Below are 22,305 nucleotides of genomic sequence, written 5' to 3'. Positions count from 1 at the left end.
ATCCTAATCCTACTCTTTGAGCGCTAATTCACTCAGCAATGAACATGTTATATCATAGATGGAGTTAACTAATTATGAAAGTACATATATAAGCATTTGCAGAATCTCATTTGTCAATTCTTCGACACATTCTCATACTCTATATATAGTCTATTCCACCATGGAAGCTTAAAGGCTCTTCGTTCCTCTCTTTCTGGCCACATATCTTTTACTTCTTTGACTCAGGTACGTCTTCACTCAACCTGAACTGCCTTTGCTTGCACCCCAAAATTAATTAATCTCTTGCTAATTAATTCACTTCAATTTATTGACCACCTCTCACCTCTCTCTCTCCTTTCCTTTATGCAAGGCAGGAGGCCAGCGTCCTTGGTTATATACATGGAATCAGAAAATATGTAAATATAAAATATAAGGTGTATTATGTGTACTACCTCTCTATTTTTTTTACCACTTTTCTAATTGAGTGTATAGATTTTCCGTCTTATATATTGTATATATTGTAAGGTGCAAATTACAATATTAATTGTCACATTTGTATTAATTAACTGCCACCGACCCCGTACCCTTTCATATATCAGCAACCACATGTCGCGGCTGACCAGGCTGTTGACCAGGCTGATGTCATCCATTGTGGATGTATGTATGAATGTTTCCTTGGCCACGTACTATATGAAGCATTCAGAATATCTCAGTTACATATGATCTTCCTTCCACCTCTTCATTTATTAACAATTGGCTTGATATCTCTCATAATACCCCATACAATGGAATTGGCTCAAACCCTCTTCCTCCCAGCTCTCTGCTTTCTCTTCTACCTCCATCTAGTTTCAGCTGCCCACCACCACCACCACCACCACCACCATCACCGCCGCCACCACCACCACGATCCGCGTCCCACCAAGCTGTTCGTTTTTGGAGACTCATATTCTGACACAGGCAACAACAGGAAGTCTGAAAGCATGTCTTGGAAACACCCTTATGGAACCACCTTCCCCGGCAAACCCACCGGCCGTTTCTCCGATGGTCGTGTCCTCACTGATTTCCTCGGTACCTCTCTCTCTCTCTCTCTCTCTCTCTCTCTCTCATTCTCTCTACAATCACCTTCTTTTTTATCTTTTGAATAGGTTTTTAATTTTGTACAAAATATATACAACATGCATATATATACATGTTTTGTAAGTTGTAACGCATGCATGCATGCAATAAAGGCAGCTAGGTTTATAGGAGTGAAGTCACCAATGCCATACACGTTTAGGAAATTGGTGGGAGTCAAAAATTTGAAACACGGAATGAATTTCGCATATGGAGGCACGGGTGTGTTTGATACCTCCGCTCCGTACCCAAACATGACCATCCAAATTGACTACTTCCAGCGCCTAATCAAGGACGACTCCGTCTTCACTCCCAAACACCTCCAATCCTCTGTGGCCCTCCTCACTCTTGCTGGCAATGACTACGCCACTTACAAAGCACTAAATGGCTCTCCTCAGGTTAGTATGTACATATAATATGTATATAACAAAATATTAATTTTTATATTCAATTTACAAAAGTTTTAAGTTATACATGTAAAGATGTATAGCAATATCTCTATATGTGATTTCCTTCTTACAATATATATTTGTAGCACCTTTATATGATATAACTTACATATATATGTATTATGAGAGAAATGTCACATATAACCGTCATATGAAAAAAATGTGTGTGAAACCCCTTATACATAATTAGTCTCAAACCCAACTATTTTTATTAGAAAATAATTAGTCTCAAATCTGACTAACATATATATGTACAATATTATAAATAAAAACCAAACTTTTTTAATATTATACATATATATGTACCATATTTATCAATCACATAAAAAAAACCCCCACTTAATTGTATGGATGGTTCTCATCTTTATATGAAAGATATTAATTGGTAAATGTACAATTGTTCTACTAGGTTGTAAGGTTAAGTGAAAGTATATGTTAGTATTAAACTCTAGCTCTATCTCTTGTCTATGTATTACAGGGTTGGCAACCCTTCATCACAGCAGTAGTAAATCAATTAAGTGTGAACTTGAAACGTATCTCTGACTTGGGAGTGAACAAAATAGTTATGGCATCTCTGCAACCTTTGGGATGTCTCCCTGGGAGCACAGCTAAATCCTCATTCCAAACATGCAATGGAACCGAGAACTTGTTAGTCAGTTTTCACAACCTCTTGTTGCAGCAAGCTGTGGCCAAGTTGAACATCCACGCCAACAAGTCTTCTTTCATCATTCTTGATCTCTATGCCTCATTCATGTCTGTGTTCATGGACAAAGGAGACCATTTAGGTAACTAAGTCTTTAGCTTTTATGCATGTTAATATGAGAGCTTTTCTTTTGCCAAACAGTATAGCATATATGTTATATTGCTGCACGTACATTTAAACAAGCTAGACTCCACCTGTAGTATGATATATAATATATATAACATGCCATATACATATCTTCTTTGCCTTTGGGAACTAAGACATGAAATATGAACATATATGTTGTTGTTGGGCAGGAAGCATAAGGTTTGAGAACCCATTGAGGCCATGTTGTGTTGGCATAAGCAATGAATATCTCTGTGGGAGTGTGGATGAGAGTGGGGCGAAGAAGTATACCATTTGTGAAAACCCTGAATCTGCATTCTTTTGGGACACTAATCATCCTACCCAACAGGGCTGGCGCGCTGTGTATTCAGCTTTGCAAGCCACACTTGAGCAACTCTTCTAAAATATCTTATTGATGTGCCAATATTGCCATGCCAGTAATTGTTAGTTTAATTTGTATGAATTTTCCTTTTATTAGAGATTGTCATCATGCTGTAACTGTTGGAATAATATAACATATGGGTTTGATTACTTTGGAGTACCTGTTAATTAGGAAGTGGTCCTTGGGCCTTTGCTGTTGTAGCCTTTGGGCTTTGAAATAGGAAGTTGGAAAAATGAAATCAAAATTACTATAAGACCAGTGATTATAACTTTTGGATTTGATCATTCAGTCAATCTTACACTTTTTGTTCTTTCGTTTTTAGTTAAAGGGATGTAGTAAATCGGAAGGGAAGTGCTAGGGTGACTAATTAATTATATATTGATGCCCTAATTACGCCCTAACGACATGGATTTTTCATGTCAATCGGAGTATTTAATATTGTTATATACATCTAATAATATATGCATTTATCAGATTAGTTTTTAAAAAGACCCATTTAACTTTTTAAAAAATATTACAAAACTCAAATTAAATTATAAAAAAACATATTAAAAAACCTAGCTAAATGTACATTCATCTCTTAAAATATTTCGCCCCAATTTTAGAACTCTTAAAAGCTACTACGTTATCTCTCGTATTGCATCTATGATTTAGAAAAAGTTTATTCAATTCATTCATTAAGGTATGCTATAATTCACTACTTCTAATCTCTTGAATGATTTGTGATAGTTCATAAGAAGGTCCTTGTCAATTCAAGATAAGATCTAAGAAACCCAATTTACATGAAAAAATTTCTTTTCTTTATAATGGGCTAAAATTGAGATCAAAGAAAACAGTTATTTAACGAGATCAAAGGAATATAATGGTAACCCCCAACAGGGCATAACATCTTTCCTAATTCACCTAATACCTAAGAAATCAAAGAGACAAAAAATATTGAGAGAAGAAGCAGGCGTTGGATTCTTAAAGAGAAAAAGCAAGTGTTGAATTCTTTGAGAGAAGATTCAAACGTTGGAAACTTGGAGGTGGAGAACATTCAAAGTTGCTGTTAGAGAATATTTAATAATAAATTATTCCAAAGTCTTGTTTTTGAAAATTTTTTAACCCTAAACTCAGCCAAATAAAAAAGTAATTAAGTTTCAGCCTAATTTGTTCGTGTATATGTGCGTGAAGTCAAAAAAATATACTACCGAGGGTTCGGCACACTAAGCGCTATAGCTTACCGAGTGCTCAGTGGATGCAGATGCATCTGCATCTACACATTTTTAGGTTGCAGATACATCTTTTTTAGCTTACAAATGACAAGTTTTAGGTTGTAGATGCATATTTTAGGTTGCAGATACAGCTTTCAGATGCACACATATACATCTACCAAGCGCTCGGTGGACAATTTGAGCTTCTACTTAATTTTTGGGCTGTCTGAGATTTGAATTAAATTTCTTTCTTATTTTGGGTTTCTAATTAAAGCACCCAATATTTATGGAAGTTGCATATTGTTTTGGCGTGATGGTGGCCCGAACATTGGTTGCAAATTTTGAATATAGAATTGGATAATATAAATTAAAAATATAAAATCCTTATAAAGTAAAAATTATAACCATTAGATTTGAGATGTGTAAGATGTTGTTTTAATAAAATGATATTAATTTAATATTAAAAATAGATAGTAATGTGTATAATCACCCAAAAAAAATTATGATGTGTATCATTCAACTTTGCTACATAGAATTTGGGGCCAGCACATGGATTAATTTCTTACCTTAAGACACAAAATCTTTTCCTAAACAAAAAGAAGAGATCGACAAACTCATTAAGTAACATTTTTGTTTTTTTATTATCTATTTTTATAATATATGGCCGATTGATCAGGTCTTTCTGTAAAAAGATTCCTTGCTATTTGTTTGATCTAATAAGAGAAACATATACTATGGTTGTACAATGTACATATGGAAGCTCGATCACAACAAAAATACAGTATGCAAAGAGCAAAATCGTGACGTTCTTGGAGTTTGCTGAAATATATGGCGATAATGGTTGGAATAATGGGTTAGAATTATATTACGTCCATATTCATTTTTCGTAACAAAAAAAAAAGTCTCTGTTGACCAGACTTGGTCACCCTCGGGTGATGTCATCGATTGTGGATGAAATTAAGAATTCCTTTGCCACTATATAAAGCGTTGAGAATATCTCAGTTACATATGATCTTCCTTCCACTACTTCATTTATTAACAAACCTTTTTTTGTGTGCAAACAATATGGAGTTTGCTCAAACCCTCTTCCTCCCAGCTCTCTTAATTCTCTTTTACCTCCATCTAGTTTCAGCTTCTCACCACCACCACCACCACCATCATGACCACCACCACCACCACCACCACAGCCGCGGCCACGACGCAGAACGGTATCTGTTTGCTCCGCGTCCAACAAAACTGTTTGTTTTTGGAGACTCGTACTCAGCCACAGGCAACAACAGGAAGGCAGTGGACATGTCTTGGGAATACCCTTATGGAATCACATTCCCAGGCAAACCCACTGGCCGTTTCTCCGATGGCCGCGTCCTCACTGATTTCCTTGGTAATCTCTCTCTCTCTCTCTCTCTCTCTCTCTCTCTCTCTCTCCAATCATGTGCTTTGTTTTTGTTTTTTTTAATCTCTTTAGTAGCTTTTTTGGTACAAAGTGTATGTGACTGATTAAAGCAATATTGGGCTTTTCTTGTTGTTTTTTTTCTTTTGTATTCTTTTGTGTGTATTATATATATATATGTTATTGTTGTGAGTGGTGATGGTGGTGGTGGTGGTGGGTTCCTCTTAAGATAATGGCACACTTTAATTGGGAGGAGGCAATTCCTTTTGCCTGTAAATGTTCCATTATTGTGCATACTTTTTTCGCTTTCAACAGTGTCAAGCTATCATGCCATCAGACGCCCATCATATGTACACATTGTCACTTTCTCATGTGAACTAAAGCTTTTGGACATTTCTTTGCATCTGCATTAACAACTGTAAATTGTTTGAACCTCTTTTCTTTTTGTTATTTTTCTGGCAAATAAAAATTTAGACAATTTTTTCAATTTATGCGTGTCGTGAGTTAAGACCATGTTATTCTTGTTTGTAAGGTTCCAATTTTATCAGATGTAACCCAATGAATGTTACCCTTTAATTATTTTGTTGTTACTTTCTGTTTCCCTCCTTAATCACTCTGATTTGTGCTCCTAAAAGCTTTATGGCTCTATTTGGTGCATGTCATGCAATGTAATCAAGATTAAGTACTCCATATACTTCTAAATTCTAATGACCCAGTTAATAATGCCTATTAAAGCTTTAATTAATTAATTAAATAACTTTAATTGTTAATGCATGAGTGAGTGCTCTGGCCCATGGCCATATGTATAAGCTTTGTAGCATATGTTTTGTAACGCGTGCATGCAATCCAATGCAGCTAAGTTTATAGGGGTGAAGTCTCCAATGCCATACGCATTTAGAAAAGTGGTGGAAGCGATGCATTTGAAACATGGAATGAATTTTGCACATGGAGGCACGGGTGTGTTTAATACCTTGGCTCCATACCCAAACATGACCACCCAGATCGACTACTTGCATCGCCTCATCAAAGACTCTGTCTTCACTCCCAAAGACCTCCAATCCTCTGTGGCCCTTCTCACTGTTTCTGGCAATGACTATGCCACCTACGCTGCCACAAATGGCTCTCCTCAGGTTGGTAATTAATTTTTTAATTACATTAAAGGGAATCGAATCATATACATACCAATTATAATTTAATCTAATTCATTAGTCATTACGACACTCATCTTCATCACTTGAGCTAATCTCAAAAACTTCATATTAGTAATTATTAATTTACTATATACATGGACAAAAAAAAATTGTGGACAATGAATTGAAAATTTTAAAATTAGAACAGAGTAAACAAAAATTGTGGATGAAAAAGTAAGTTGAAAAATTTAGTTACAACGGTGTTAATAATCTATTTGTTAAAGAAAGAAAAATCATTGGAATCCGTTGGTACTAGGATTCAAGTTAATATTATAATTATTATTAGGACTGGGTTTGGTTCGGTTCAGTTACAAAACTGCTAGGCCCAAACCGCATATTGACCGATCATGGTCGGAATGAGCCAAATCCTAACTGACATTGACATGGTCGGTAAACCAATGGGTGGTTTAACCGACACAATCGGTCGAATTGGTTCGAAATGGGCCCATTCCAATTAACTATGATAATAGGCCACATTTTGGGTCTGAAGGTAAGTTGTAGCCCATTTTCTACCATTATGGCCAAGTTTTTTTAAACCCAGAAAATAGGCTACAACTTACCCACAAACCCTTGCAAGCATACCATTATAGGAGACTAAGAGAATTGTTTTCAAGTTTCAAACAAATGTACTTAACCTACAAAGAAACTAATTAAGAGAATTGTTTCAACCAAATGTACTTAGAAGTTACAACCAATTACAAATTAAGAGAATTGTTAAACTCACAACTAATTACAAACTGGTCAAAAAATAAAATATACATAACCAAATGTAAACCCTAAACTACAAAGACACTTGAGCAGCAACCAATTAACACAAAACTTGAGCAACAACCTTCAAAGTTTCAAACTGTTGGTGGAGGAGGTAGTTCACTTGTTGATAGTTGTGAACTAGTGACCACTGCAAAAGCCAGAAACACAAAGCATTTCAAAAAATCAAACACCAACTTATGAAAACCCTAACTTATGAAAACAGCAACTTTCAAAACATGCATAAAAATTTATTTGATTCAATTTCTTCAAGTTCTTTGTAGAATTCTACTTCATCCTCAGTTGGCTCCTTGTAGAAGTTGAATTCTTCAGCTCTAAGCCACTCACTAGTACACACTAATCCTAGAATCCTAGATCAAAAAAATAGAACATACATTAACTAATTAACTTAGGATATTCAACTTGGCAGCAAGCATACAAAAGATAGGCAACCATCATACATTGGGATCAAATTGAAACTATAACTATAAGACATACGTTGGTAGCAAGCATACATATATTGGGATCGAATTGAACTAAGACTATAACTAAGCATGCATTGGCAGCAAGCATACAATCATATACATTGGGATCGAATTGACTTAAGACTATTAGGGGGGTGTCCCCAACTTAGATTTCATTGGATTTTAAATGTCCAATGAAATCTAGGTGTCCCCAACTCAGATTTTAATGGAATCCAAAGAAATCAAGGTGTCCTCAACTCAGATTTTAATGGATTCCAATGAAATCTGGGTGTCATAAAAAGTCATGGATTTCATTAAGTGAAGGATTTGGATGGATTTGAATGCATTTTTTACACATAATAAATTTCATGAGAATTCTAGCCAATTCCCTTGGATTTTGATAGATTCTATGAATTTTAAAATCCATTAAAATTCTTCAAAATCTAAGTTGGGGACACCCCCCTAAGTCTATAACTAAGCATACCAAACTACACTTAACTACACCCTTCAAAATTCACATTAGGATTATATACATTTAAGTTTTTAACTACGTACCCTTCACATTAGGATCATATAACTAAACATACAATTATATACATTGGGATCGAATCACATACCTTCAACAAGTTAGCACTCAGCAACAATACCCAACTCTGCAGCACCATACTTAACTACACCCTGCAATGTAAACATAAAAATTTTAAACTAAGTAACACATTTATATGTAATTGGGATCGAATTGAAACCCTAGAACCCCCAATTTTGAACCTCATAAGCCCCAATTTTAAAAAACCCTCAAAACCCCCAAATTTGAAAACCCTAAAATTTTAACTTTCAATTCATTGATCATCACTGCCTTTGATCAAGAATTGAATTGATTCTAAACCCTTAAATACCCAATTCATAAACCCCAAAAGCCCCAATTTTAAAAAACCCTAAAATCCCCAATCTAGAAAACCCTAACCTAACTGCTTAATCTAATCGATTGGGTTTATGGTGTCTTACCTCTAGTGGTGGTAGCGTCTGGATGTTCTCATATGGACAAAGAGAAGAGACATAGGAAGATCGGGAAGAGATAGAGAGAGAAGAGACAGAGGTAAATCCACCAGATCGAAGAGAGAGAAAACAAAGAAGAGAGAAAAGATAGAAAGATAAAGAATAGAGAAGGCTGAGATCAGAAGGACGTGGTGGTGATGGCGTTTTTTTTGTGGTGGTTTGAGAGAAGAGAGAGCTGAGAGAATAGATGTGATCGCGAAGAGAGAGAAAAAAGATAAGAGAGAGTGTGATCGAAATGTGAGAGAGAGAGAGAGAGAGAGAGAGAGTAAGAGTTTAGGGTTTCTTTAGGATTTGGTGGTGTAAGGTGCTATAAATTTAAAAATAAATAAATATATATATGGTTCGTTAACGGTAAACCGCAGGTTTAGGCTGGTCCAAACCGCTACCGCGAATCGATAAGTTGTCTCCTACCGACATCGACACTTTCGGACAACCGACGAACGTCCTTCAGTAAACTGACCGTTGGTTTCGGTTAGTTCTTCGGTTTTGTCGGTATTCCGCCCCAGCCTGAATTGTTATGATGAGGGATATGGGCCTCATAGATGGGATTATGTAGATCTCCCTGGTCCAAAAATCATGGTCTATGCGTCTTGTCCTTAATCTGTTGTCTAGTTTAAATCCGGCAAATGAAGGAGGTTAATAATGATCACGATCACCACACATTTTCTCTTTGCCAATAACCACACATTAACCAAAATGTGTGCACATTAATTATTGTTTCAATCCTTAACAAGTAATGTTTCAACCTGTTATATGTACTATATTTATTGATCACATTATTGATCATATTTCTTAAAAAAATAAAATCTACTTGTATGTTTAACTTCGCATTTCTTAATACATGTCAATATTGAACTCGCTATCTCTCCTATATATGTATGTATATATTACAGGGTTGGCAAACCTTCATCACAGCAGTAGTAAGTCAATTAAGTGTGGACTTGAAACGTATCTATGACTTGGGAATGAAGAAAGTAGTTGTGACATCTCTGGAGCCTTTGGGATGTCTCCCTACTAGCACAGTCAAGTCCTCATTTAAAACATGCAATGGAACCGAGAACTTGCTTGTCAGTTTCCATAACCTCTTGTTGCAACAAGCTGTGGCCAACTTGAACAACCAAACCAAGAAGTCTTCCTTCATCATTCTCGACCTTTATGCCTCTTTCATGTCTGTGTTCAAGAACAAAGGAGACCATTTAGGTAACTAATTCTTTACCCTTTATGTTAATATGAGAAAACTTCTGGCTATTGTTAGAATGTTAGAAAATATATGACATGTTATGTTGTTAGATAAACTGAAATTAACATATTAGTTTGTCTGACAACATGTGATTATGGATATATAGTCTAATAAGAGAACCTGTCATATATATATATATATATATGTCTAATAAGAGAACATTACACTTTATATTATGTATCACATCTTACGTTTATTTTGGGAACTAATATATACAAGAAATATGAATATATATATATATGTCTTAATTGTTCTAATTAAATGGGCAGGAAGTATAAGGTTTGAGAACCCATTGAGGCCATGTTGTATTGGTATAAGCAATGCATATCACTGTGGGAGTGTGGATGGGAGTGGGGCAAAGAAGTATACAATTTGTGAAGACCCTAAATCAACATTCTTTTGGGACGCTGCTCATCCTACCGAACAGGGCTGGCGCGCTGTGTATTCAGCTTTGCAAGCCACACTACTTGAACTATTCTAGCCACTCAAATCTCCAATTCAATATATGAGTTAATGCTGTGCCAAATTGCCAATGCCATATAATCATATATGCTAGCTAGTTTGTTTAATTTGCATGAATTTTCCTGTGCCATGTAATCTTTATGTATAATTTTTTCATTAGTTTGTTTAGAGGTTGTCATGTTCATACTGTTGTGATAATATCTATATGGTTCGGTTCATAGGTCATATGCAATGCAAGTATTGCAAGAAATAATTTCTTAAACTAATGAAACTCTTTTTGGTTATGGCGGATGCCATTAATTAAGGCAAGTTGATGTTGTTCTCGTTTTCTTTTTCCTTTTTTTTTTTTTGGGGAGGGGGAAGGATTTAAATAAGACTATAACCAACCACACATGACTCATTACTCCTTGAAAGCACCACAAAAAGAACTTGAGTATCATGTAAGAACTTTGGTCACCAATTAATTTGCTAATTCAAAATACAAAATGATCTAGAGAAGAAGGAACAAAAAGAACTTGAGTATCATGTAATGAATTTGCCCTTGTACGGACGTTTTAATAAGGAGAAATAAGATGTTGAATATTATGTCTCAAGTTCTTAATTTGGCTTGGTCAGTACTGTAGAAGTTGAAATTAAGTTATGTAGATTTATATCGATAAGAAAAAAATTATTTTGGTAAATTGAGGTGTACAACGGGCCAACCTGGTCTGTTTAAAATTGACACATTTGTACTTCGTGCCGTGCTCGGGCCAGTCCGGCCCAACTCAATTATTTCAAACCTTAAGCTTAACCTGGCCCATGGCCCATCCCATAATAGGTCGTGCCGGGCTCGGACCGGGCCAGCCCGATTAATTATTTTAATTTTTATTATTATTTAATAAATCAAAGACTTAATTTTTAAAATTAATTAACAATGTCAATATAAATTTTGAAAAATAGCAATTAATAAGAAATGAGTTTGTAATTGAATATATAGTTGTATTTAGTTTTTTGGAAATATTTTTGTTTATGAAACTAAAAATTAGTCTCTAAATTTTAAAAATATAATTGAGAAACTAATATAAATGGGTCAGTCCGTAATAGGTTCGGGCCAACCCAACCCAAAACGAGCTCGTGCTGGACTTGCTCAACATTATAGAAAACCTTGACCCAACCTGGCCCATAAATACAGAACAGGCCAACTTTACACAGGCCGTGCCTGTGCCGAACTCGGGCCAGCCCGGCCCGATGCACACCTCTATTTGTAATAGATAAGAAGAAACTTCTTTTATTTCTTACCAAGTAAGTGATTTGTTGGGTGGTAAATTGGTAATTCTTGAAAGCCCATAAGAGCAATCCGAGGCCCAAGGAGAGGCCCATAGGGGAATTGGGGGTATGAAGACCCAAATAAATAACCTTCATGACTAGCTAGCCGCTCCCACGTGCACTTGATAATCTCATGGGAAGAACAAGGCCCGAATTGAAGCCTATTAATAAGGCTTAGAGCTATCCGAACACTCCCCTTTTCTTTGCAGTTTTTTTTTTTTTTTTTGAGGAGAAACAGTGAATAGTTTTATTCAAGGAGAGTCTGAATACATTGTTTCAATAAGCCATTCAGGCATTACATCTGTCCAAAAATGAACACCAACATGAGAAAGAGCAAAGTGAGCAAGTTTGTGCGCCGCCCAGTTGCTCTCACGCCGTCGGAATTGGCAGTTGCCATCTTCAAAAGAAGCCAGCAGTTGCTTGATTTCGTCAACAAGGACACCATCGACTGCCATGCAAGGAGAAGAGTCCAGAATGTCGTTGACCACCGCAGCCGCGTCCATCTCCAGCACAATCTTGGACAGTCCTAGGTCCATAGCCAAAGTGATCCCCATAATGGCAGCCAAGAACTCAATGGTGCGAGGAGAGTAAGACCCTCGGACCTGTTTGGAAGCCATTAAAAGGATCCCTCCATTACTATCTCGAAGAATTGCCCCGAGACCCCGAATTCGGCTTTTCGCAGAACCTCCGCCATCCACATTGATTTTAACATAGCCCGTCTCTGGCTGTTCCCATTCAGGGGGCCCCAGTTGCGTGGTGGCCGGGCGTGGGGGGGGGGGGGGGAACACTTGCGGCCAAGAAATCCGCAGCATACATAGCCAATCTACTATAAGAGCATGAGGCAGTTTCTGTAACGCCATTATGCACCAGTTCATTTCGCAGATTCCAAATACCCCAGCAAAGAAAACCAAATACTGTTAGTTCCGAGGAAGATAGCACCCCCAGTACAAATTGGACAAAATCAGTTACAGTGCCGCCCATAGGCCAACCAACCACTTCCCCGAAAGTGGAGTGACGCCAGATTTCCTTGGCGGCATTGCATTCCCAAATCGCATGGAGTGTCGTCTCCGGTTTCTTCCAGCACTGCGGGCAGTGAGGTTGGGGGGCGATGTTTTTCTGGAAAATGAGAGCAAGGCAAGGGATAATGTTTTTGCAGTAGCGCCATAAAAACAATTTGATCTTCCCAGGGGCATTAATTTTCCAGATTTTTCGCCAGAAAGTCTGTTGCGAAGCATTGGAGGAGCAAGAGGCAGCTCTTCTGGTATCCATTCTTGCAAGCGCAACCCAATATGCACTTTTTACATTGTATATTCCATTTCGGGTGTAGTGCCAAATCCATTTGTCCTCCTGACCTAGATGGCCCAGCGGGATGCCTGCTATTATATCCGCCTCCTCAATACAGAAATGTTGATATAGGAGAGTAGAGTTCCAGACCCCAACTGAGCTAAACAAATCTCTGACCCGGGTGTTCTCATCGAGTGTCCGGGGTGATTGGACACGGAATGAGAATGGCGTTGGGAGCCACTTGTCCTGGTACACTGAGATGGATTCGCCATTGCCCACTCTCCACCTCACTCCCTCATCTAGTACACTCCTAGCCCACAATAGGGATCGCCAGAAAAAAGACGACCGAGCGCCAAGACGAGCCGCCATGAAATTGCCACTAGCAAAGTATTTTCCTTTCAGAACTCTGCACACCAGAGAGTTGGGAGCGGTGATGAGGCGCCAGCCGTGTTTGGCGAGTAAGGCCATATTGAAGTATTGTAGATCCCGAAAGCCTAAGCCCCCCTCAAGTTTTGACATACACATGCGATCCCAGCGAAGCCAGTGCATCCATTTCCCATTGTTTGCTTTCCCCCACCAGAAACGGGATGCCATGGAGGTGATATCTTTGCAGATGCCCTTTGGCATTTTAAAGAGGCTCATGTAATACGTAGGTATGGCTTGAATCACTGCCTTTAAGAGAACTTCTTTTCCTGCTTTTGATAAAAGCTTTTCACTCCAACCATTCACCCGCTGCCAGACACGGTCTTTGACCGATTGAAAGAGCTTTTTTTTCCCTTTCCCAGCAATCGTTGGGAGTCCCAGATATTTTTCATGGCAATCTACTACAGGAACCCCCAGAACTTGAGAAGAGATTATTCGGAGAGTAGAGTCAGCATTGTTGCTAAAACAAATGGCCGACTTGTCAAAGTTCACTTGTTGGCCCGAGATTTGCTCGTAAGTTTCCAAGATCCTCTTTGTTTCACTAGCAGCACCCGTGGTAGCCTCCAGGAAGAGCAGACTATCATCCGCATAGAAGAGATGCGAGATGGGGGGAGCATGTGTGCCCGCCTTAACACCCATTAGAGCGCCCCTCCGCTCAGCATCATTTAAGAGGGCACTCAGTCCTTCCCCACATAGGAGGAATAAATATGGAGATAATGGGCAGCCCTGCCGCCCTTTTCTTTGCAGTTTGTACTGCTGTTTTCTCTTCTATAAAGTTTATTTCAACAAAAAAAAAAAAAGGCTTAGATCTCAGAACGAATTCTATTTAGCATAACCAAGGATCAAGAATGGTGATCCTCTTATTAGTATATGAGTTTTTGGGCACATTTTTATTGCGAGCCGGTTTTATAAGAAGAAATACTAATCATATACAGGTTTCTATCAATTGGTCTCAAAGTAAGTGCATCATGTAATTGAGCTAGAGTCCACAAATGGAGAACGGATTAAAAAGAACATTAATATTATGTATGAATATAATATCGGGTCATTGAATACTCATAAGTAGTAAGTAAGTGAAAACTACACCAAAAAAAGGAAAGAGCTACCATCAAATATATATATATAATATTTTAAACAGTAGTGCTACATATACCACATTTTTATACCATAATTTCATACCATCTTATGTGGCAACTTACATGGCATTCATACATTGACTACTAAAAAATAAAAATAAAAACCCAAAAAAGAAAAGAAAAACTTTGTCCAATAAAATAATGACACGTCAGATGGTATAAAAATGTGGTATAAGAATATGATAAGTATAGCATTATTCTATTTTAAAATACCTTTTTTTTTTTTTTCTTTCAGGCGGGATTTGTAATAACAAATTCTACTCGGGGATTACCTTTAATGTGTCTTGTAATGAGTGAACACTAGTGGAATTTGGCCTCTTTCTAATATACTGGACTTTGGAATTTGGATTTAGAGATGCAATTGGGCCATATGGATTTAGTGATATCATTTAGTCCAGCTTATTCCAGTATAATACAGTTCAGCATAATTTATAAGAATAATCTAATCCAACATAGTGTCACAGTTCAACGTAACAAACGTAACCTTAGCTCTTTGACTCTAGCTAGCTAGAGCATGCCATATATCTACATATATCTACATACCACCAGCACACCAACTGAACCTTCTTAGATAATGGATTACTTCGGGAGTGAATAAATATATAAACTGTGATGGATCACAAATTAATTAAATATAGCAAAAAGTAGATTAGAAAAGAAGGCACAGCCGTGTTTGGTTTTGTTTTGTATGTTGCTGGTTGCTGGTTGCCGTTGCATGTATGATGCATGATCCTTGGTTCCCAGATACCTGTTTCTTTCTTCATATATCATCATTATGCCCCCTTCATGATTTTTGAAGCTAATTATAACCTCAATACTATTACTTTCTTCTGCTTCATCAGCTTATTTTGTCAATCTATGATATCAGCAATTATTTGATCCAAGCGTCCTGTCATATGACTCATATGCATGTTGTGGTATAGGAAATTCTATTGACAAACGACACAACTGTCCATCGATCAGGTCAATCTTTTTTAAATGTGTTGTTTAAAGAGTGCTGCTATTTGCACACCCTAAATCTCTCTTTGCACATCCTTTCTTGAAAAAAAAAAAAAAAAACTCAAAAAAAAAGACCATTTGGCCCTTTCCTCACCCACACACCCCATTCCCATCTCCCCCCGTACACACCCCACCCCTCACCTGCAAATTTTTTTTTTTTCTTCTTCACCGTCGCACCCTCCACCCTTTATCTTCTTCTTCTTCCCCCCACCCCAACCACCTCCCCCCGAGCCCTCCCCTCCTCTCCTCTCCTCTCCGACTCCTCCCCCCTTGCTCTGTTTTTTTTCCCTCCGCCGATCACCACCTTCCTCGCACCAGCAGCACCCACCACAAATCTAACCCCACAAATCTCTGTTCCAAAGATGTCAGTTCTGAACAATTTCGGAAGTATCTCATACAGAACCCACCACAAATTTAACCCCATATTCAAACCCTCCACTCTAACCCTCTTCGTTGCCACCCAAAGACCCCATATGCATTTTACATCTCCTCCTCGCAACACAATCCGATGCCTTTTCACCGGCATCGTCGAGGAAATGGGCCAAGTCAAGCAACTGGGTATTGGTGAACGCGGCGGGTTCGACATGAAAATCGACGCCAAAACCGTCCTCGAGGGAGTGAACCTTGGCGATAGCATTGCTGTGAACGGTACCTGCCTCACGGTGACTGAGTTCGACACCCAATTGTCCGACTTCACGGTCGGGCTGTCGCCGGAGACGCTTAGGATGACGGCGCTGGTGGAGCTCGAACCCGGGTCGCTTGTGAATTTGGAGCGGGCGGTGCAACCCACGAGCCGAATGGGCGGGCATTTTGTGCAGGGTCATGTGGATGGCACAGGGGAGATAGTGTCAATGGAGGCTGAGGGGGATTCACTGTGGATCAAGGTGAAGGCAGCAAAGGAGCTGCTCAAGTATGTGGTCCCAAAAGGGTTTATAGCCGTGGATGGGACAAGCTTGACGGTGGTGGATGTGTTTGATGAAGAAGACTGCTTTAATTTCATGTTGGTGGCTTATACTCAGCAGAAAGTGCAGCATGGTGGTGGGCGCGGGGAGGGTGGTGCAGCAGGGTGGTGGGCCCACGGTGGTGGTGCTGCGCGCGGGGAGGGTGGTGCAGCATGGTGGAGAGGTGGGGAGGGGGTGTGTACGGGGGGGGGGGGAGATGGGGATGGGGTGTGTGAGTTTTTTTTTTCTGTTTAGGGAGGGTGTGCAAAAAGAAAAATGGATAGGGGTGTGGGTGAGGGAAGGGCCAAATGGTCTTTTTCCTTGAGTTTTTTTTTTTTTTTTCAAGAAAGGGTGTGCAAAGAGAGATTTAGGGTGTGCAAATAGCAGCACTCTGTTTAAATTGAGAGTCAATATATAAATTTATAGTAAAAATATGTCTATATATAGACACCAAAACACATCCTAAGTTTTTGAATTAATTCTAACCGATGTGTCAATGTATGATTCCTTTATATTCACTTTAAACATTGTTTATTTCTACCAAATTAATTAATCAAATATTGTCAAATCACCTTACACATCATTTGGTGATTAAATTAAATAGAAAAAGTTTTGGTGACTCATAATTTCACAACAATATGTTGAACTTATCCAAATTGAACTTGCATCTTCTTTGTGTCAAACATAAAACTGTTTTTCCACATATGAAAGTCATATATATATATATAAGATAATTAAATTTCTAGAGAGAGATTCCTTTTCTAATATGAAGTAAAAGGGATTGCATATAAAAGTATAAAACCAACTCTCAATACAAAAAATAGTTTGAACAATTATTTGTTTGGTCTTCATTCAACAATCACTCATCTCTCATATAAAATTAATTAAATTAGAAATTATTATTTAACAATCTAATTATGGAGGAGTACTCTAAAACTAACTGGTTAGCAAGTTAATACAAATCTAACCATACTTTTGGGTCCACTACATAACTAATCTCATAATCCGAACCGTCCATTTTTTAGACTCTACTTCAAAGATCATCATTGCAAAAAATCAACTAAATCGGAAATTATTTAGCCATCTAATTGTGATAAAATAAATAGATGATCACTGTTTTTTATAAAAGCATATAAATAGTTGTTATTATAATCAAATGGCTAAATGACTTCTGATTTTAGAGATTTTTTACAGAGATAATCTTTGAAGTATGGTCTAAAAAATAGACAGTTCAGATTTGAAATTACATTGTGTGGTAAACCTAATAAGGTGGTTAGCTTTGTATTAACTTGCTAACCAGTTAGCTTTAAAGCATTCTTGTCTAACTATGATAAAATAAATAGACAAATACAATATTTCAATAAACACTTAATCAATTATGATCAAAATCAAATAATCAAACTATTTTTAATTTTGTAGGAATGATTCTCAAATGGGAATCCCAAATGGTTTGAATTAACAATTTGATCATTTTTTACTTCTTATCCAAGACTAAAGGAGTATTACTTTAATTATGGACACAAATAATAAAGTACTTGACCTTTGGATCCCCATGTGAACTATTAAAATGAGAATCATATGCGCATCCACATGAAAAAAAAAAAAAAAAAAAAAAATCACAAAAGTTATCATATGAACTTGAAGAAAACAAAAACAAACAATTAAATTTTGTCTTATCGTGTAGAAATTATTAGAAATTGGGAATTAAGAAAAAAACATCAAACAAAATCCAAATTAATAGAAATTTTCTAATTAGATCAAAGCATCTCATTTGGAGTTCAATTAAATTAATTGGCCCTTTTGATTTTATTTAAAGCAAAGAAAAATGAAGGTTCTAGAAGGTTGCCTCCACAATGAGACATGCATGCATATGTAGAAAAGGTTATTTTGTAAAATCGTAATACTGGCATGTAGTGAAAATAATTCACTTACTATATTTTTTTTTTTTTTTTTTTTTTGTGATTAGAGGAATGAGATCAAATTTGGTGCTGATGAAGCAATTCTACAACCTTTTCAATTAGACTATCCACCAGTTGCATCCACTTATTCTAATATGGGTGTATAACAAATTTATACTTTTAGAATATAATAATAATAATATTATTCACACATATTATGACATATAAATTAATTACATCACATGACGATATTACGGTTATACAAAATAATTTCTCTATAGGATATGGTGTAAATTTAAAAGCCCATTCACACTTTTTTATAGGAATTTGCGCTATATCATTTAAAATGATCATCATCTAGCTATTTCAATAACAGTCAAGGAATAAAATTTCAGGTTTCGAGGAAATTTCGACGGAAATTTCGAAGATTTTTAAATTTCGACAGAAATTAGATGGAAATGACGAAAATTGCTATCAAAATACGAAAATTTTGAATGAAACTTTACCATATGTTTATTTAACATATTATCTACTAAATTGATAAAAAAAAATTGAAGAAATCAAATTATATAGTAGGTTTCATGTGATATAAGGTGAATATAATGCGCCCTGGAGCAAATACTGTTAAATAAAATTAGTATAATGATTCATAAATAAATGAAATTAGTATATTTTTTATATTTTATAATCTATACACTAAATCCTAATATTAAACCTTATATACTCTATATATCCTAATACTTTTTATACTCTACAATCTATACATTAAACCATATATACTCTATAATTTATACTCTATATTCTTTAGGATATAGTATAAGATATTAGAGTTTAGGCTCTTTAGAGTATTTTGAATTATTTTTTATATAGAAATATATTAAGATTTAGGGTTTAAAAACAACTAAACGAAAACCCCAAAAGAGCCAAACCAAACTTCAAACAAAACTCCAAACCTTTTTTTTTTTAATTGCCCAAAGCCCCAAATCTTTTTTTTTTTATTCTTTTCTTTTTTTTCCTTTTTTTTCCTCCCATGACTATCTCTTATTCGGCTATATATGGATATATATTTGTATTTGTGATGGCAGCCTTCATATTTTAAACTAATTGGTAGAACTACACCTACATTGTCCAAAATACCCCTGAAAGATTGGGAGTCATTGTAAACCCATTAATTAAGAAACAAAATTTCTATGAATGAAGTTGAGGGTATGTTGGTCAATTAACATATGACGTCATTGGGTTCATGGCCTCACAAATGAAATTGCATACGGCATAGTCATATTCATCTTTATGTGCTTACTGTTGTGAATATGCCAAAAAGGATGATGGGATCTTCCAATAATGCCCATTGCCCAAGCATTAGAGATTGGACTTATATGTAATTTACCACAATAATGTCTGAGTTCTTCCTCTCATTTCAGTATGTCAGTCGCTCTCTTCTCTCTCTTAATCTCCTCCCAGTCCAGCTCTCTTTTCTCTCTTAATCTCCTCCCAGTCCACCAGCTCTCTTTTCTTTCCTCCCTCTCCCTCCCCATGATCTCTTCCTCCTTCTCCTCTCCCTCTCTGATCTCTTCTCCCTCTCTTGGGCCGCCCAGATCTGGCCGGAATCGGTGGTCCAGTCACACACCAGCAAGGACTTCTGTGAGCGAAATTTCGAAACTTTCGCAAAATTTCGCAAAATTTCGATAATTTCGACGAAACATGGATGAAAAAGTGATCAACTCATGTTAAGATTTCCATACCCTCCAAAAACGAAATTTAACTCACTGATAACAGCTAGTACTCATCTTCTCTCTCTCTCTCTCTCAAGGAATTAATGATAACGGTACATATATTATATAAGAGAAAATTACAAATTTAGTCCACTTATTTTATACTTAGTTTAATTTTGGTCCACAATCTTTTTTAAGTTATGATTTTAAATTCTTTTGGTTGTGTTTTCTTCAATTATAATTGAAGTATAAATTATATTTCATCATTTCTTAGTCATAGGAACCAATTTGAAGTATTATAATTGAAGTTTAGTGAAGTATGAAAATCTAAACAATTTTTAGGAAAAGTTGGTAGTTTCGGATACCATACTTTGAGGTCAATTATCTTGAGTTTTAGAACTCTGATTTGAATGATCTTTATATGGTTGTAAAGAGGAGATACATAGTTTTAAAACAAGTATATATTTACTGAATTTGGCTGAGATTTGATAGGGTAAAAAACGGGACAAGTTTGCAAAAATAAATATAAACCTTTATTGAATAAGTGGAACAATCAGTAGACTAAAACATAACTTAAAAAAAGATCGTTGACCAAAATTAAACTAGGTATAATATAAGTTGACCAAATCTGTAATTTTCTCTATTATATAAACATAAAACCACTTAGAATATGGATTCATAGCATTTGATAAAAAGATTCAGTGGAACTACTATGGATGGTCAAAAGTGTTCATATGTATGGAGTCCATTGCTTGAAAAAAGTTTAAATTGAAATACACATCCAACTCAAAGCACAGTAGGACTTTTTAATTAATTTTCATTTTTAGACTGTGGACATTTTTATATTAATGTGTTACTTATACGTAATTAAATCTGTGGACATTTTTATATCTGAGGTTGTGCTTAAAGTAAATCCCCGTTGCATGAGTCAAAGTGAAATGTGATCAATTGTAACAAAGGACTACAAACAAAATTCATTGTAGTGGACTAGTGGTCTGTCTACAATATTAGAACACAGATATGGAATAGTGGTCTGTGTACATTAGAACACAGATATGGTTGATCTCTGCATCTCTCTCTTTCTAGTAAGGGTGGCTAGGAAGTTATATTACGTGGTACCACAAATATGATACAATGACATGATCCCTCTAACATTACCCATATGAAATAGTGATCAGTCTGATTAGAATAGCAAATTATTGGAACGATAAGTGAATTAAGGTAGTCGTCACATGCACTTGTCGTGCATATAAGCAACTTTTTACTATAGATGCATGTGGAATTTATTATAAAATTTACATACATCAACGATTAATAGTCACTAGCCCACACATGCGTAAGTGCGTGGGCAGTATTATTCCTAGCATTTGCCTTAAGATAATTGTCATTTGTTAATTAGGACACAATAAAATATAATTAAGTACTTTATAGTTTCATTTAGACATTGCGAAATATGTATACGTTGTAATATATTAATTTTCTTAATGTACATACGTACCTTCATTTGTAATCACTTTTTAGTTTGACTTCAAAAATATTCCTAAGATTTGATTTCAACAACAATTACAAGCCAAATTGTAAGGGGAAAAAAACTTAGTTTCTAATTACAAAACATTAATTTTGTGCAACGCCAAATATTGGGGGATTGTAGGTCCAGTGGTTGAGAATATTTATCCATGCACCCTAAACTAAAGTTTGAATCTCCCTCCCTCTTTGACCTTGTTTGTAACCCAAAAAAAGAGTCAAATATCATAACTCGATGACATTTTAGAAATCTCGAGTTTTGATTTTTAAATAAGCTCGACTCGATCGCCAAGTTTAGAATGGGAAGTTATTTGGTTAAACAACTAGTTAAAGGAGATGATCCACCAAATAAAAGTGTCATGGGTTAACGTTTTATGAAAAGACAAGGGACTCCACCTAGATATAATTTTAAGAAACTCTAATCATGTATGTACATTAATGATGTATGATTATGAACCAAATATCGTGTCGCCTTTATGTAAAAGAGTTATGAGTCGAACATATTATATATATATATATATATACATATATGTTTATAAAATGTGCAAAATGAAGCTATTTGCCGCAATAAAGACTATAAGCTTATTTGCACATTTAGCACTTGATTTTT

At 36.2% G+C, this 22,305-nt stretch overlaps 2 protein-coding genes and 1 pseudogene across 2 annotated transcripts; all 3 read left to right on the top strand.

Annotated features, from left to right (window-relative positions):
* The first annotated feature begins 216 nt into the window (after positions 1–216).
* Positions 217–2,752, top strand: LOC147282008 (GDSL esterase/lipase At5g03610-like). Its single transcript, XM_086249000.1, has 4 exons — positions 217–1,047; positions 1,213–1,490; positions 2,020–2,326; positions 2,541–2,752. The coding sequence occupies exons 1-4, from the start codon at positions 639–641 to the stop codon at positions 2,750–2,752; spliced, it is 1,206 nt and encodes a 401-aa protein (XP_086105126.1). The 5' UTR covers positions 217–638.
* Positions 2,753–4,951: 2,199 nt separating this feature from the next.
* LOC147282007 (GDSL esterase/lipase At5g03610-like) lies at positions 4,952–10,691 on the top strand. Its single transcript, XM_086247860.1, has 4 exons — positions 4,952–5,305; positions 6,170–6,444; positions 9,665–9,971; positions 10,281–10,691. The coding sequence occupies exons 1-4, from the start codon at positions 4,990–4,992 to the stop codon at positions 10,490–10,492; spliced, it is 1,110 nt and encodes a 369-aa protein (XP_086103986.1). The 5' UTR covers positions 4,952–4,989; the 3' UTR covers positions 10,493–10,691.
* A 5,272-nt stretch (positions 10,692–15,963) lies between these two features.
* On the top strand, positions 15,964–18,020 carry LOC147282006 (riboflavin synthase pseudogene; annotated as a pseudogene).
* Positions 18,021–22,305: the final 4,285 nt, after the last annotated feature.

Source organism: Dryas octopetala, chromosome 6 (assembly GCF_963921425.1).
Source record: "Dryas octopetala chromosome 6, drDryOcto1.1, whole genome shotgun sequence".
Classification (NCBI taxonomy): Eukaryota; Viridiplantae; Streptophyta; class Magnoliopsida; order Rosales; family Rosaceae; genus Dryas; species Dryas octopetala.
Note: the sequence above shows the minus strand (reverse complement) of the source record. Positions and strands in the feature narration are given on the sequence as shown.

Excerpts from the sequence above, each read along its gene's own strand:
- LOC147282008 (XM_086249000.1), top strand. The coding sequence starts at position 639 with ATGTATGAATGTTTCCTTGGCCACGTACTATATGAAGCATTCAGAATA. Across the intron at positions 1,491-2,019 it reads CACTAAATGGCTCTCCTCAG|GGTTGGCAACCCTTCATCAC; the intron begins GTTAGTATGTAC and ends TATGTATTACAG. Across the intron at positions 2,327-2,540 it reads GGACAAAGGAGACCATTTAG|GAAGCATAAGGTTTGAGAAC; the intron begins GTAACTAAGTCT and ends GTTGTTGGGCAG.
- LOC147282007 (XM_086247860.1), top strand. The coding sequence starts at position 4,990 with ATGGAGTTTGCTCAAACCCTCTTCCTCCCAGCTCTCTTAATTCTCTTT. Across the intron at positions 5,306-6,169 it reads CGTCCTCACTGATTTCCTTG|CTAAGTTTATAGGGGTGAAG; the intron begins GTAATCTCTCTC and ends AATCCAATGCAG. Across the intron at positions 6,445-9,664 it reads CCACAAATGGCTCTCCTCAG|GGTTGGCAAACCTTCATCAC; the intron begins GTTGGTAATTAA and ends TATATATTACAG.